The sequence below is a fragment of the Polypterus senegalus genome, chromosome 13 (assembly GCF_016835505.1).
Source record: "Polypterus senegalus isolate Bchr_013 chromosome 13, ASM1683550v1, whole genome shotgun sequence".
Classification (NCBI taxonomy): Eukaryota; Metazoa; Chordata; class Cladistia; order Polypteriformes; family Polypteridae; genus Polypterus; species Polypterus senegalus.
The window spans coordinates 72326882-72345279 of record NC_053166.1 but is presented as its reverse complement, the minus strand read 5'-3'; the positions used below and the strand labels follow the sequence as shown (position 1 = coordinate 72345279).

Below are 18398 nucleotides of genomic sequence, written 5' to 3'. Positions count from 1 at the left end.
CCATCAACTCACATGCAGAACCATAGGTGAAGGGCTTAAGCATTTCACTCTTATAGTGCTCCTGTGTAGTATAATTATCTCTTGTACCGTCATCAGTCCACACCTTGAACCTGTCCCAGTCATTCAATACATAAAACACAATGTTCCTCCGGATATCAAGAGTGAGCCCGATATGGCCGTGCAATTAATAACAAAGAGAATGGAAAAGGTAGGTGCCGTCTCTGGGCATGGAAACCACTCAGTAAGTGACAGCTCTTTGACTGATGGTGATCACCTCAATAGACATGTTAATGGGGGTACGGTTGGAATGATAAAGGAAATGGGTACCTGAACAATGTAAAGTAAGTCTAAAATACCTATACAATAACTATAATCGTAATAAACGAACAATAAAAAAGCGGAGAAGCCGTGGATTAAATAAAAAGGCTGTAGTTATCAGCAGGGAACCGTGAATACCGTGGCGAAGCAAGGAAGGGAATGTAGAGACCAGAGCGATGGACGGCCTTATATAGGCAGGCAACCAACAACGTGGGAGGCGTTGGGATGGGGGACCCAACGGCGCCTCACACGGTGACCGAGCTGCAGGCTATGGACGTATATATGTACGTAAGTAGGATTCAGTTAGCTTTGGGAACCTGCGTACCAAATTTCTTGAAGATGGGCCCATAAGTAACAAAGACCATTGAAAAGTTCAATATGGCGGCCGACAGTGGCATCATACCACCGAAATAAGTACGTACATTGGTTTCAGTTAGCGCAGGGAAGCCGCCTACCAAATTTCGTGAAGATGGGGTCATAAATAAAAAAGTTCAACGTGGTGGACGTTGTCAACCGTTATGACCGTTACGCGTGGAATTTCGAAATGAAACCTGCTTAACTTTTGGATGTAAGCTATAAGGAATAAGCCCACCAAATTTCAGTCTTCTACCTACACGGGAAGTTGAAGAATTAGTGACATTGGAAAGTTCAATATGGCGGCCGACAAAGGCATCATACCACTGAAATAAGTACGTACATCTGTTTTGGTTAGCGTAGGGAAGCCACCTACCAAATTTCGTGAAGATGGGGCCATAAAAAAGAAAGTTCAACATGGCGAACGTTGTCAACCGTTATGACTGTTATGCGTATAATTTCAAAATGAAACCTGCTTAACTCTTGTGAGTAAGCTGTAAGGAATGAGCCTGCCAAATTTCAGCCTTCTACCTACACGGGAAGTTGGAGAATTAGCGACGTTGGAAAGTACAATATGGCGGCTGACAGAGATTATACATTAGCTGGAACGTGGGTGAGAAGGCCATGATTTAATGAACAAAGACAGGTAAAACTTACGCTGGGAAAAACAGGTGGTCAGAAAAGTGGGAGTGAAAGTGTGAAAGACAAACAGTAATTGTGTAAATGCTTAAGTAACAAGACAGCAGAGGTATCTAGCGTCTCTCTTGGTAAGGCCTGGATGGGCTACATTATATCATAACTTTGTGTTTGCCCTTCTTTAAAACGATCCTTATAATTTATGTTAATAAAAACAGTTAATTTTGCATAGGTTCTGAAGATTGACGTCCAATCATGCTTTGCACAGTGCCCTTTTGAGGGGAATGTTATTATATAGGTAGCATATGTGTATATATTGTAAAAATACATGCATACAGTATATACAAAAACGCAGAATCACAAAAGGTTTTATTCCCCACAGTTCACACTTCAAAGTATTTTTCCTACCTGCAAACCGAGAAACCATTTCTTAGTTTTCCTGTCATCACTTGATCAACCAATTCTAGAACTGATCCCACAGCCAAGCTAGCACATTGGAATGATTTCTGAGAATAGAAAAAGTCTGGATCAACTGTAAAATCAATTTGTCTAAGCAAGATATCCAATCCATCTTCATAAAATAATTCATGTAAAAATGATCTAGTCGCAGACTTTTTTGTAATCGCATATCAGAGAAACAAAATTGATACTTAAGTTTAAGAAATTTAATGAGTTATAAGGAGGCACATATTGTACTACTTTAAAAGGATTTTCTAAAATCTTATGTACTATTCACAATCAAAAGAGAATCTTGATGTTGCTTAGATAATTTAAGAAAGTAAACTATTACACTGTGTACTTACTGGATGGATGTATATATGCTCATAGTTTCCTGATAATGAATGAAGCTCGTTCTGTGACATTTTCTGAGTGGATTTCATCAATTCCACATATTCCACACTGAAACAAATGATACATAAATAACCTCACACAACATAACTGCACTTTTAATTGTCTTAGTTTTTAATCTGCCTATATATAGCTCTGGTTGACATGGGAAAACAAATAAAAAATGGACTGAAATGATTTACAAAATGTACCATTGCCTTTTTCTGTCACAAGATTTATTGGATATATAATATAAAAACAGTATGTCAAATAAATCATCCTGGTCTTTACTATCCAATCACTCTACTAATGTGATTGCCCTCCTTTAATTTTAACGAAAACACCCACTATCATACTCTACTAATGGATGCAACTTTTTCAACATGTTACATAAAATAGGTTGATTTATATACATATCTATGGTGGCATCCTACAATTAGAGTTCGCACTTTTCAAGCAAAAAATTGGCTCTAGAGGGGATAGGCCAGAGAAAGTACAAAGTGCAAAAAAAAACTTGCATGATTATTTCTACAATACCTAAGGAAACCCAGCTTAAAACATTGATACCAAAATCCACTTCTGGCTCCAAGACTTAGAAGAGTGACAAGGAGACCTACAAAGCCTAGTCAGGTTCAGTCTGAAAAAGTAGGGTGAATTCACCCTGTAGGCTCATAATCCACAAGTCTAATAGTAGGGGTTGGGTGTGATATTAAGTATACAACAGGTAAGAATAGGACAGATCCAGACTTACAAGGCCATGGCAAAGGAAACAAGATCCAAGCATGTGGAACATACAGTGCATCCGGAAAGTATTCACAGCCTATCACTTTTTCCACATTTTCTTATGTTACAGCCTTATTCCAAAATGGATTAAATTCATTTTTTTCCTCAGAATTCTACACACAACACCCCATAATGACAACGTGAAAAACGTTTACTTGAGGTTTTAGCAAATTTAATAAAAATAAAAAAATTGAGAAAGCACATGTACATAAGTATTCACAGCCTTTGCTCAATACTTTGTCTGTAGCTGTAAGCAACAAAAACAGGTTCTTTCATAGGGCTGGGCTAGGTCCCAGTCCACACTAATTCATTTTCATTGAAAAATGCATGGATTTGTCTGTGTTTTTTACTTCCATTCATACAACCCCATCATTTTTGACCCCTGAAAATGAAGACATTTACAAATCTTCTCATATACTTCTAAAAACATTGGGTCAGTGTTGTGATGGACAGCTGCGGCCCTTTCCCGACTAAGTGGGAAATATATTGGAAGAACCAGGGAGCAGACTTGCACAGGACACTGCCTCCCCCGAAGTGCTAGATGGTAGCCCCCAGGGGTTGCAGCGGCACCTCAGATTCCCACAGGGTTTCATGGGAGCTTGCTGCAGCTGTGCTGGGATCCATGGATGCCGCTGGGGGGTGCTGTGGAGGTGGCAGAGCCCTGTTACATTTGGCTTTCACCACACCTGGGAGTCATTCCAGATCCGGCTAATGAGCAAACTGAAGCACTCCCAGGAACAGCAGAAAAAGAGCCACTTCATTTCAATTGGGGAGCCAGAGATGCGAGGAAGAGGACAAAGCTTGCCAAAGAAGGAGCAGAGGCTGAACTAGAAAGCAAAAAGGAAGAAAACAAAGGACTGCCTTGCATTGTGCTTTAGATTTGTGCTACTGTGGGGAGTGAAAGAAAAGCACTTCCCCACTAATAATAAAGGTATGCCGTGTGGCAACACTTGTTTCTATATCTGTTTGTGTCTGAGTTGGGTGGCTGGAGTGCCAAATAGACCCCCTTTACTACTGCTGTTTATTTGTTACTTCAAAATACTGTATATATGATTCCAATAGGTACCTAATTAAGAAGTAAAATAATTCAAAAATACACTTTTTGATAAAAAAACACATACCAAACTTGCGAACGAAAAAAGTAAAATGTGTCATTAAAAGAGTCACACGTAAGAATGCATGAAAATACATACACAAACATGTCTTTGCATTGACATGAAAAACCTTGCATGTCCGCAGTTGCTTGCAGTGGGACGAGACGATGGATATTCGATATTAGCAGAATTTATCAGTCTTGTATGGTCATGCTTTCATAAAACATTATAAATTGGTTTGTTTGATGTGACATGTACTTATTTGTGATTTGAACTTTGAATATAATTATTTATTGAGGAGCAGTACTACGAAAAAGAAAATCAGAGGACACAGTTTATTTATTCGAGTTTGAACAAAAATCTTCTGTTTCAAGTAAGTACATACTGTATTGGTATTTTTTTTTTTTATCACAGGGGCTGTCAAAATTGTTTGTTAATAAAAGTTTTTATTTCTTCAGATAATAATATGACTGAACCAAAAAAGAAATGCAGACAGTACAGCTTGGACTATTTGTACTTATTCTGAATTCACATATTTTATAAATGTCAAAAATGTAAAAAAATTCTGCTCGTATTTTTTTGCTTTAATTTTCGTTAGTGCAGGTTTCGATATTAAATGTTACACAAGATAATGCCATATTCCGTAGTCCTTTTATCTTTTTCAATCATTAATTATAATGGATTAAAATGAAAAGTTTGATATCTAGTGAAATATTTAATATTGAGTACTGTACAAATGTATTAATTTGAGTAAGTAAAGTAAATGACTAGGGGGTCGACAGTTTTAAAAGTTTTTGGTAAAGGGGTCTGTGGCCGAAAAAAGTTTGGGATCTCTTGGTGTAGATGGACGTAAACACAGTTTTCCAAAAATGATAATCTAATCACCCACTAAGTTGCTTTCCATGGTGCTTACTTGTATGAATCATAATTGTGTTTTATAAAGTTTGAAAGCTGCATACATGCATAAAAAATAAAGTATTTACAGGTTGGTACAGTACTGTGATAAATCGGAGGAGTTACCACTGTATTGAAAAATTCTAAGCCCTAACAAAAGTGTATTACTTAAACCTAATCTGTTTTCTAAGGACGTGGAGTGCATTCAGCAGATAAATTAATAACAAGGTGCTTAACAATGTGGATGGGTGCAGAATGCAGCCAAGCTCACAATATTACAGGAGATAGAGACACACGAAAGTATAATGCAGTAGAGTGAAGATATAGACTCATGCACACATGCATTTATTTATTTGTGTAATTATTTATTTCCTCTAATGAGTTAGGTTTACAAATGTTATTTGATATAAGATGTGCTCCAATTACTGTAGCCTACATTATAGTTACTCATCCTGTGAACGAACACAGAGTTAAACACTTGTCTTTTGAGCAATTGCTTTATTTTTATATAATGACAAGACAACCATCACCATTTCTGAAGACAGTTACTTTCAACTGTAATTAGTGCATTAATGTGACACAGGGCAAGTCACTTCAGTGTCTTAAATATTTTTTTTTTCTTCTATAATGTGAGCACACTATCAGAGTCTTGATCACGCTGTTAGTTTTAAAAGCACATAAGACACAAGGGAATCTGATTTTCACAGGGCTCTGAATTTTTCAATACACAGTCCCTTAAATGAGCTAGCCACCAATGCGCGCATGCCCTGTATAAGCGAAGGTCTCTGCTTTATATGTTTTTGAGCGCTCCAGTATGGACAAGGACAATTTCATAAGTGATACGAAAACTCCAGTGTGGTCAGAGATCCTTTTAGTTTAAAAACTCTGTTTTTTAAATTAAAATGTATTAGTGTGGACATAGCCCAAGTCTTCCGATACAATAAATAATAAAGAAGAATTCAGCAATACTGAAGGGTCACTGCCCCTTCAGATCACGAAAAGCCTGTCAAGAGGTGGTGTGGGCATGTACTTTAGTTAGGACCTCCATGGAATGAGAGATACAAATTGCTCATTAAATTTCTAAATTACCTCTGTTAATTATTTAAAGAGCAGTAGTATTCACTCAATTAGGTGGAAGAGGACCCTGAGAGCAGTGTGGCAATAAAGAAAATGTCTACTAAAAGCAACAAGTAATTATTTTTTAATGGTGTACAGTATGTATATGTGTTGTGTAGTTTTTTATGATTACATATCCTCTTTTTTACCTTCCTTCCTTAGACAATAGGTATATAATTCATATATCTAAAACAAACTGAATGGCCTCATGAATGTTATTTGCCATTTACATTAGTTTCCCAGGGATATATTATGTGTTCCTTGCGCAATGCCTTCTGTTTAGCATGTAACAGAATAAAAAAAAAAATGGGTGCATCAAATTAGCATAAGTGAACATAGTATGAATTAATATAAATGCTCCTACGTGTGTACAAGTGAAATTTCCTCCTCTGTTGCAGCTCTTTCCTATAAAATAAACATAAAAAATAGTTAAACCGCAACAATAAAACTTTAAAACAAAAATCAAAACATGAACATGATGTCTTTACCTTTACCAAGTGACAGCGTTGTAAAAGTTCATATTGTTTCATTTTGTCTATCACAGTGCTAACCCTTTCTGGACATTCAGAATGTCTGTAAAAATAAAAAGAAAAAATAAATCAGCATAATTACAATATAGTTGGTGATACATATCCTTTTCAAAAGAATAACACATTTTTTCAATCATTTAAGCACAATGACCCATTCAGACTATTATAAAGGGCATGCACATACGCACATTCAACCAGTGATTATGCTCTTTATCAAAAGGCCAGTCATCCAGGTGAAAGTCAGCAAATGAGCTGAAACTCAGGCAACAGACTTTTTAGTTTATTTGTTTCATAAGCTCTTTACAAAAACAACAAAGGGAAACAATGCTTTTCACTCTTTAATATATAGTGTTAAATAGAGATGCAGCTTTGAAATATTTTCATATTTAAGAATTCTGTCAAAGAATATTTAAACATATTTTAAATGAAAAGAACTTCAGTTATATAGTACACTTCATAACAAACCTTTTAAAATGTGTTAAAATGTATGTAAAAAAACACACTAAATCCTTGGAACAGGCAGTGTATACTTTTAGCTGAAATTTGTGCAAAGACCTGCCAACAAGTTGAACAATTTTTGAATTTATGACAACAACTAATCACAAAAAAAATTATTGAACTAAACTTTTAAATAAATATTCTCTAAATGTAAATTATGTGCAATGTGGTGAAGAAATATGAGCATATGGAAAGATCTTACCTCAGACTGGGTATATAATCTGCAAATACAGTGCTGTGATGGAGCTGACGTAATAATTATGCTCAGGTATTCATTTGTTAGCTTGGCCAGTGAAAGGCTGCATGTCTCGGTTTGCCTCCCAACACAAATTAAAGTTAGTCTTCTTTGGTACTTCCTAATTTTCAAAATACTGCTAATTCTGTTTTCATTGCACCCGATAAACTAAAAACTTAACTGCAAACAATTATATAGGCGAATAATAAAGGTTACATTACATTAGCTGTGAAGTGAGATATTTTTAACGGCATTTTACAATAAGTACAGAGACACTAAAGAGCAGCACAGTTCTGTTTTACCAGCAAATTCATTTAACATTCAACATCAGTATGTCTTCCAAAAGATAACAGCTTAAAATGAGATACTTGTTACAGACTATTATGTAAAACCTGGACACTTCATATTCCTTTCCTACTGAAGCACCAATTTCATAAGATATTTTGCTGTAATTTATATTATGTCAACACATAATTATAAAATTGAAGAGTTATCTATCCAATTTTGAGCTTAAACAATTTAGGTCTGAGTTACAGAAGATGAAGCCATTCTTTGCAGCATCAAGTACAGGGCAGAAACATATTCTAGATGGGGTGTTAATTACATAAATGCACACAACTACTCGTGCAAGGATAAATAATGAGTACAGAACTAATCTAAAAATGAGATTAAGTTTAGGTGTAATTCATTATTGTGTTGAAGATAAACTGGCAGTTACTGTAATACTTCAACAACGAGTAGCAAAGCAAAATTTTAAGAAACACTGAGGTTAACAAATCTAGTCTACGACAATAGACAAATGAGAAAAATATGTACAGGGGGTCCTCGGGTTACGACACAGTTCCATTCCTACAACAGTGATGTATTCCGAATTTTGGTGTAAGTCGAAACACACCCTAGCCTAAGTCACTTACCTATCTTAACACTTTTACAAAATCATAATCAGCGTTTCTCAACATTTAAGTATTTGTGACCCAAGTTTTCATAACAGTTTTAATCATGCCCCCTAACATTTTTTTTGAAAGAAGCCCACTAATACCAATTTGTTCTTTTTTAATCAATGATATATCATAGATGCATATTTTATTATACCTACTTAACTTTTATTGACATTGATCTAACTCTATATTTATTTTTCTAGTATCAGAATGTAGTTTAAGTTAATTTGTTTTGGTTTCAATAGATGTATTTTTCATATTTTCGATTCTTGTTTTCTTTTTTTCACATCTTCGCGCCCCCCTTTTCTTACTTCGAACCCCCCTAGGGTGGCCCGCCCCACAGTTTGAGAACCACTGATCTAGAACATGAAAATACAACTAAACCACAGAAAAAGGAAAAGGACATAAATATACCGTACTGAACACTGTACTGTAGTAACAGAAAAAATGAGTGAAGAAAAAGCTTACCTTTATTCCTTCTCACGTCTCAATTTTTTAAAGTTTTTATGGGAGTGAGCGTTGTAAACTTGAAACGTTGTATGTTGAGACGTTGTAACCCGAGGACCCCCTGTATAGTGTTGTACAAAATGTTCGGCTTAAGTGTAAATGCACATGGTAAAGGGGAGTTCCTGAAGTAGACACTAGGAACATGTTGTGTACCACCAAGAAGCCTAATTCCATAACCTGAAGCTGATAATTTTGCGAGTTTAATGGCTAATGCTACATATAAATCCAGTATAGTTTAAAAATAGATAAAGTATAACTCAAACCAATAGCTTAGAAGACAGCTGATCCCTGGGCATATTCAACTGTATTTTAATTAATTTTCAGAATTTACACACTGTTCATCCACTTTTTGATTTGCTATAATTATTTGTGAAAATTTTAATTATATTTCAATAATTCAATAAATTGTGAGTTCAGTTAAACAGTTTCTACAGTCTGAAATAAAATCATCTTAGATTAGGTTTCCTGTGCCTTAGCAAGTTAGGACAAATACTTTATAGCATGGCTCTTTTAACATATGTTTCTAATGGAATGCATTAACGGTTGCTTGTCCCCACTTTGATTTAGTTTGGATCACACCTGCATTGCACAGTGATGAAAACTTTGCTATTATTTCTGCGCAGTAACAGTCTTGTAAGTTTAATGTTGTCACATTACACAGTATATTCCTGTCTTTTTTAATTTAATAAAGAATTGTCAAAAATTACATAAATGGTTACACACATATTGTGTCAGACACGTAAGCATGGTGGGTCTTATGGGGACCATTTTAAGGATATAAGTAATGGATTGAGGAGAGTTATTTACACAGTTTCAGTTTCCCTCTGTAGAACAGAACACCAGAAATCTGGCATCATTTATGTGCTGCCCCTTCTAACCAGAAAGAATAAAATAGCCTGCACCATCTTAGGATGTCAACATTTGACAAGCAGACTTGACAGGGAGAGGATGATGCTAATGCAGCTCTATTTTCATCTATTTACAACACAATAGTGACAAGGGCACTGCAGTAATATTTTTTACTCATTTTCAATGCACTTTTTTGGCTCAAAATCTGGCAATTAAATGGGGTTTCCCAGCTGTAGTTCAAGCTATTTGTTGTGCACTTTGTTCTTCCTGAACATTGTATATTTTATAATGTACTGTCCAATTTTAGGTAGTCTAGTGTTTCTTTAATATAAATTAGTTGTTTATGTCTTTAGTGTGACAGTAGAATACAGATATTTTCAGATTTTCAAACAACCATCCTGCAAAGAATTAAATGTTAGAGACTTAAATACTTCATTTTTATTTTGTTAAAGAAAGTAGCATATTAACATATTAAAAACAACTACTTGGTACGTACAGTACATAGTCTAGTGCATGATTAAACAAAGATAACAAATAGGTCATCCTGCATCACCAAGGTCTCACTGAAGCAGAAATTTTGCAGAAGGCAGGAGTTTCAGATTCGCAGTTCAAATTCAAGGAAACATTTCTAGTTAAGTACTATCTTACTTGTCATCCCATAGACAAAAGTACTCCTGGAACTTTTCCGTAAATGCCAATCCTGTTCCTGTCACTGGTTTTGAATTTCCAAGGTCCTAGAGTCAGAGAATATAAATAAAAAGTAACAATCAAACTGTATCTCTCAAAGTTTCAGGAGACTGGTGTGAATATAAAATATAAAAAAGGACAAGAACTGCATCTCACTTGTTGTCAACTCTAACCCACATCTTAAAGCACTTTGAAAAATTATAAAAGAACTTCAACCAATGCTAAATAATGATGACAAGCTGAGAGATATATTCCTAGAACCTCCCCTCCTGGCATCCAGACGGTCACCAAACCTGCAGCAACTAATTATCTGAAGTTCCTTGAGTGAACCAACAGATAATGGTACATCTCGCTGCCTACAGAAAAGATGTAAAACGTGTGCTCACATTTATAATTGAGATCATATAGTTATACCACATTGCCAACAAAAACACCACATAAAGAGATAATTTTCCTGCAGATCACCTAATGTGGTCTACCTAATTATTTGTATTAAACGTCCACAACACTGTACTCGAAGCGGGAGAAACTGGACAAACACTCTGCCAAAGAAGGAATTTACACAGGTTCCACATTAAGCATGGCAATAGCGATGTTCCCATAGGAGCTCATTTCAGCAGCCATGGACACTTTGAGAAAGACTGTGCTAATGGGCAACTTCAAAACGCAGCAAGAGAGAAAGGATTGGGAAGTTAAACTGGTGCTAAAATTTAACACATATCAACATGGTTTAAATAGAGACAAGAGGTTTATGACCAGATATGAGGATTGTTCACATCTCTTGGGCTGACCCAGACAACCTGACTTCAGATGCACATTTTATGGAAAACTCATCAAAATCTTCAAAAGACTTTGTTGGACAGTTAGCTTATCAAACGATCTTACTGTACATTGTATACTTGCTAAATGAATCTTAGCCTGGACAGGTCTGTTAATTTATTTACACTTAAGTTGACCCACTTGGTCTTCCAATGCTGTATCTGTCCTGGTGTCTATATAAACACAGGGAACTCCAGTTTCTGTATCACATTTTTCCTGACAAAGGGTCTGAGCTGCCTCAAAAGCTTGCATATCGTAATCTTTTTAGTTAGCCAATAAATGGTATAATTTTGCTTGCTTTCTCATTGCATCCACAAAGGCTAACATGGCACAACAACATGCTACCTATTTCATAGAAATGTAATCACAAAAAATAATGCTGCACTTTCACTGAAACCATCATAATTACAAATTATTGTTAAAATACTGTAAAGATATAAAAAAAACTAAAAAAAGCTACAGATATTAAAATATAGTTGAGTAAATGTTGATTTGTATGCGTTAACAGGTGCATTATCTCAAATAATAGGTAGGCACTTTGCATACTTTACCGGTCAAAGTTATCTTTTGAATGTCATTTAATGTTTTGCATTGTACTTTTACTTTTTCATATTACTCTCTAGGGCTGGGTATCAGTCCTGTATTCCTCATTCAATCCAATATCGATTTTATCTTGGCTGAATTAGCATACACTGATATATTTGAAGTGATTGCTTTTTTTAGAGATTACTTAAGCATGCATAGAGAACATTAATATAATGTGACAAATTTCAATAACACTATATTTGAAGGGTGTATACATAGTGACTTCATAATATATGCATAAGCATGGTATGACATTTAAAAAGAAATTCTTTAGTAGTGAACAGTTAATATCAGTATTTGGAAGATGTGGAACAAAATATTTTCTTTTAAAAAGAAAAAACGTTTTCATTGCACTGCTCTCATTCAAAGTTCACCATAATTTAACTAACATATGTACCGCCACATCAAAGTCCACAAGTATTATGGGGACTCCTCCTTTTTAAAATAATGCAGTGCTATCTACTTTATAAAACATTTATATCATTGTTCGAATAATATTATTATAAAATAATCAAATATTGCTTCTTAGACAATACATTTTTTTCAATAACCTGTTCATGTGTTATGAACCACGTAGACACCCTTCAACTAAACTGTTAGCCAAATTTATTCAATATTGGACATTTAAAATAATCATGAATTAGTCAAAATTAAAGATACCATGGGAAAACTTGAGTGTTTTTGTAATTCTACAAGTTTCACATTTCTTCAGTTGCTCACAGGTAGCAGTCACATTAATCAGTCTTGAAAAAGTCCCCACGTTCCTCCTCAGACATAAAGGAAGCATTTTAAATGAGAATCTAGTGCTGATGCTTGTTGAGAGTGGTGTTAGATGACTGGAACATAAAAGAAAAAGAACTGGCCATCATGACTGACAACTCCACTAATATGATATGAGGTACAGCTTGTGGAGCTGCTTCATGCCAGCTGCTTTGTGTAGATACTCACTTTGGCATTGTAGACTGCTCTGAAAATTCCAGCAATTGCCTGCTTACTTGGCTGGGTGAGGCACACTGCAAAGTTTTTCCACTGTAGCAGTACAGTTAACCACATGCTTAAAGAGAAGCAAAGTTTATTGGACTTGCTTACACACAAACTTGTGATTGATGCAGCCAAGCGATGGATCAGCAGATTGGAAATACTGGAAAGGTTTTTAGAACATAAACCAGCCAGCCATCTCGGTAGCTTTGCATACTGTACAGGCAGCGAGGATGCTCCTGGTGTGACTGGCATGCAGCACGCTTACCTGCAACACGTCCTCCACAGTTGCCCCTTCGTTTTTTAATGTAGTGACATGTGATTCGTCATGTACAAATCTGCTGCCCTAGATGTTCAGCTGTCACAAGATAGTGCTACTCTCTCCGCTGACCTGAGAGACGTGGCAATTTCATAAATTGAAAATTTAGGTAGAATGACTTCTGGTTGGCATAGCAAACTGCAGTTCGAAAATTTGTATCATTTGTCGATAGCCTTCATTTTCAAAAACAGTGCATGTTCTCTTAGCTTTACAAATAAAAAGTGTTATACATTGTTATTTTTTGGGCAGAAGGTGAATCAAATGGAAGGTTGGAGCTACCCACCATCTCCAGTGTAGATTGTCTAGGCTCTACTTGTTTGGATGTCATTTGAGATTGCGTTTATGGGTGATGTCGGGATAAATTATTTCTAAAATTTGTTGTGTTATAACAATAATTAACTTCTAAGCTGCACAGTTTACATATGACTTTGCATTTAATCAGTTGTTCTTTACCAAAACATTGTCTGAATCCATAGGAAGTGCACATATCTGCTTTAAGTGTCTAAGGTGCTGATTTCAGTTGAGGAGGACACACCATTTTATGCAATCCCACTGGCAGCAGGACCCTTCCCATTCTTTGCAAGAAAGTAAAGTGTTTTTTTCTGTAGAAGGCCTTAACAGGCACATTAGTGACATCTACTGGATCAGACGCCAAAAATGAAGATAAGTAAAAATCTACATATAGTAATTGAGCAGGATGCATATTCACAAGATTGATCTTGAGACTTTAACAATCGATACCGAATTGTTTAAATGAATAATAACTATTAATTGGAAAATCGATATTGTTACCCAGGCCTATTAATCTCAGAGATGTTAAACTACTTCTTCTTTTTTGAAATTAGGTATATTCATTTTAGCAGTGATGATTTAAATATTTAATTATTTATCAGAAAGGATTTTTTCCCAAAAAGCATGAGGCAGAGGATATCTCAAGAAATATAATCAAGGAAAAAATAAGGCACACATACTTAGACAGGGGTAATTTAGATTTGTCTTAGATTTAATTTTGATTTGGTGCTTTGATTTCACAGACTGTGCCTGACAATTCAAAACCCAGTGCAATGAACAGGAGAGCTTCTCTTCAAAAGAAAGGGCTATAAATGAATCTAAAACAGCACTTAGAGCAAAAGGGACAGGTGCTCAGGGACCCTTAGTTCATCCATAACCACAGCAACAAATGGACTGTTCCTCTCTCAGAACAGCTTGTATTGTCAGCTGATTTATCAATGTCAAGGAATACATTAACAGCCTAATTGACACCATGTATCACCCATATTTGGATATTCTCTGAAAAGTCACGAACACAACGAGAGACAGATGCATCTGATATACTCATTAATATTAGCCATCAATGCATCATTAACAAGAACCGATAATATGCTTATAATGCATTCATTTAATACCCCTACATCACTGAAGTCATTATTTTGTTTAACCAGTATCCTTTTAGCTTGAAGGAAGCACTTGTGTCAATGAACAGTTGAGTATTTTATTGCTGAATTTGTAGTTTGCATTCAAGAATAGATGTCTCAAAGGGTAAACAAAACTTGGGACATGATTGATGACATTTTGGAGGATGTTTGTTGCAGGATTCTCGCATGAAGTGGTGGTGACAGGGAGTGGCAGTCAGGTGATGATAAAGCTGTCTGACTGGCTTTCACAGTGCTACAGGTACCTTTAGGTGTCCCACTAACAACCATCTTGTTGAGATCACAATCTGTGTCTTTTTCTTCTGCACTCCTAGTTTTCACAAAAAAAAACTTTCAAGAGATCCTTGTTTGAATCATCCCTCTTCTGTTTTGCCATTCTTCCCTTGCATCCACTGTAGTCATTTATCCAAATTTCTGCTAATGCTGACCTTTCTTCACTGGCTAACTTTTTTCCAGTCTAGTTTAGCTATACCGCATTCTGCAATAACTCTTAGCTTACAATTGATGACGTAGTTAGTGCAGGACAGATATGTGTTTGGTTCTGAATAATGCATATACTCTCCCACTAATTTTAGATGTCACCATGAATTAAAATAAGAGTTTTGAAAGTTGATTTTAAAAATATTTCAATGTGCATTTATTAATATTTTATGTGTATGTGAAAAGGTATTGCAGATAGTTCTGCCTGTCCTGCCACCCTAATTGAAACAGTTCTGGTTTTAAGGTCTTGATTTTCCTGCACTAGACCTCAAACTTTGGAGATTAATTAAAATATGGTGTTTTTGAAGATATTGGTGCCTTACTCTTTAATGATACTGACTGTTTAACTGCATACCAGATAGGTCCACAGGGCATTGTGGAATGTTGGCATTATAAAGGCATACTGTTATATCCTTTCATCAATGAAATGATGATTCTCAGCATCAAGTTTCCTCTTAAAACATTTTGACAGAAACACTTCTACTGGCTAACTCGCAACATGTTACTTTCTGGCTAAACAGTAAATGTTAAGTATCTGTGTATAACAATGTAGATTTTTTTTTTTTATATTAAAATTTTATGTACTTTTAGAAATATGCACAAAGGTAGAATAGTTACAGCCATTAAACACACTGCCATAAGCAAAAGATAAAAAACAGTCCAATCAAAAGGACAATGAATCCAGTGAATCATCGAAAATATTAAGATTAATTTTAAATACCCCCAGAACTTCAACCCATTGTGGATTTTCATAAGATAAAAATATGAAATGATTAATCCGTTATTTGGAATGTTAACAGCAGAGTGAATTTAGTGCAATATATGCTTGATGATTCTTTTTCTTGCATAGATATGAATTTGACATGTTTGAACTCATTTAACATGTATGTGATGTGCATGATTAAGTGAGAGAAAGTGAGTGTTCAGCAGTGAATGAGGCAGCCTATCTGTTAAAGTGTGTGAGGCGTCTGTGGGTTGTGTGCGGGAGGTAGGTGGGTTAGGGTGCTTGTTTCTGTCCAAACAGTATTTGCATTGCAAGAATCTGGACATAGGTCAAATCTATTTGATGACCCCTGCTATAGACTACGAAGGGATCTACATAATATATAAACATTTTGATGGCATAGACACAAATAGATGTACTAAAACTACATGTTTATTCATCTATATCATAATATTTTTGACAGATTCAATGACATTCTGTAGCAAAAAAACTGAACCAAACACGTCATTAAATTATTTGGACGAACTTAATGAGCAAACAAAGAGATAAAAAGCAACAGTCTATAAAGAAAGTAAAAGAAAGTGAAAAGAGAATGTACCAGCTGACCAAGATGCATGATGACACTGTCCTCACCATGGCTTCGGTCCATTTTCCCTTTCTTTTTTACTTCTTTCAGGCTTAATTTTCTGTCCTGTGGCGACTTCTTATTTTTTTTCCCACTCTTTTTAGAAACACAAAATCAAAATAAAGAAACAATTATTATTAACATATGCTACAGAACAGAGCAAAGTTATAGTTCATTTAGCAGAGCTCTGAAGGGTTTCTCACAGACTTACCTCCCGCCTGCTTTCACGTTGAATATGCAAACTGAACAATAAATGTTGAATGCACATTATGAAACACTTAAAGAAACCTTTAGACTTTATTACTCTAAGCCAAACCCGGTCATCTGGATCACTCTGATTAATCTTTAAACTAAAGCAATTTTTCTATCTAAAGTTTTGCTTTGTCATTTTTAAATTAGTGTATATATTTAGATAATCTAATAATCTCCACTTTGTATTACTTAAGCCTGGACCAGCTCAGCTAACATTCTCTTGCTGTTTCTCAGTGATTTTTAAATACATTTATTAACTTTCCTGATTTTAGTAATTCTACAAAAAGGGTGACAAAACCTGGCCCAAGACAGCTTGCAATGGCTGTATGCTTTTGTTCATGTAAATTTCTTAATGAGAAATCAATATCTGTGATCAGTCAAACAGGTAGTTTAATTTAACATTACATCCTTTGTGCTTGTTATCATTCTGTTTAGCCAGATATACCTATTTGTGTATTTTCAATACAATGTTTTCTGAATATCAGGTTAAAACATCACAACATTTTTCATCCTTTTTTATATATAAATGCCTTTATAATACCAGCAAAGTATTGCTGTGATTTAATTCCACAGCATGAAAAGTCTTGTAGTTTATCCTGCAACTACAGTAATTAAACCAATATAGCATATCATTTTCAAACCTGTTTAATTCAAGTCAGGCTTGCTGTGCAATTACACACTGTATGCAACTAATAACAAGGCATGCTGTAAACCCTTCATCTGAGTAGAACAGGAGCTTGGGAGACAAAGGCTGCATTGACAGATCATGAGTATGTTGCCAGCAATGTATTAAAGTGATTTGAGCGGTCGATACCACATGCTAAGTAATGAATCACAAAGATCATGAATACCTGCAATATTTTACCATGACTGTTCACTTTGCACCATTACCTATTTAGGGCTTAAGGCTAAAGGGTATTTTACACCCCACAGTTCTGTGAAATAATCCCAAAGTGCCCTTACATTCTATCATGTTTTTAAATTACTGTAAGTATTGTTAACAAAATATAAATGCAAGATCTGTTGTTTGAAAGAGGAAGCCAAGCAAAACACACTATCCTTTTAATAGCCAATATAGAGCAGGGCTAAATGATATTCAAATTGTTGCTACTATAAAATGATATTGTTAGCACAAGTACAACAAAGTGCCCTTAACACATTTAGAGACAATGTTGAAAAAGTGTTTAGCCAGAAAAAAATGAAAATGTCGAACATGTTTTTTACTGTCCACTACTAAAAGAAAAGGTCATCATCTTACAGTTGCTTAAACTGCATTTAATAAAAACATAATGTGAATAAAGTCACTTCAAGTATAATTCTGCCAATTCCCAAATCTTCAATGTGAACTACCTCAGTAATCCCTCTCTTACCCTGAGACACATACTGTACTTAATCAGAATTGATATGTATGCTTTGGGAGATATGTCAATAAGCTTCTGTAAAAAGATACGCAAGTAAGAGACAGAAGATGCAGTCATGTGCACATTTCCTCCCACCCCCAAATTTGCCATTTACTAATTGAGCAAATAAAACAGTGATTGCATTATTAAAATTTAACTAGGTTTAAAGACTTTAAGAATTACTTTAACTTATTTATTTAAAGAAGCTTCTTTTGCAAGCAATTTCACAGGAAAAATGAAATGAAACTAAAATGATTCACTTGTTTAATAAAATATCTTAGATTTTAAACAGAATAAGAGTATAATATAATTTTGAAAATTATCTCAACTGTCATTTACATTGAGTAGAACATTTTTTAATTTGTTTTGGAGCACCTTTGAAATGTTGTTTTCAAACATGTCAAACCAAGTGTATGCCAGGGCCCGAGAAGAACCCAGCATTACTGAAGAACACAATAAACAATGAAAGAATTCAGAGCATTTCACTAAAGAAAATACTTTGTTATAAAACTATTC

At 35.1% G+C, this 18398-nt stretch overlaps 1 protein-coding gene across 2 annotated transcripts in view; it reads right to left on the bottom strand.

The window, feature by feature from the left end:
* The window catches only part of hdac6 (histone deacetylase 6), a 124486-nt gene that overhangs the window by 82117 nt on the left and 23971 nt on the right, over positions 1–18398 (bottom strand). For both annotated transcript variants that reach the window (XM_039776176.1, XM_039776177.1), the window contains exons 3-8: positions 16204–16326; positions 10229–10314; positions 6512–6596; positions 6388–6428; positions 2112–2208; positions 1717–1814 (exon numbers count right to left, since the gene is read on the bottom strand). In XM_039776176.1, the coding sequence (XP_039632110.1) occupies positions 1717–1814; positions 2112–2208; positions 6388–6428; positions 6512–6596; positions 10229–10314; positions 16204–16326 (530 nt within the window). The remainder of the gene's footprint in view (positions 1–1716; positions 1815–2111; positions 2209–6387; positions 6429–6511; positions 6597–10228; positions 10315–16203; positions 16327–18398) is intronic.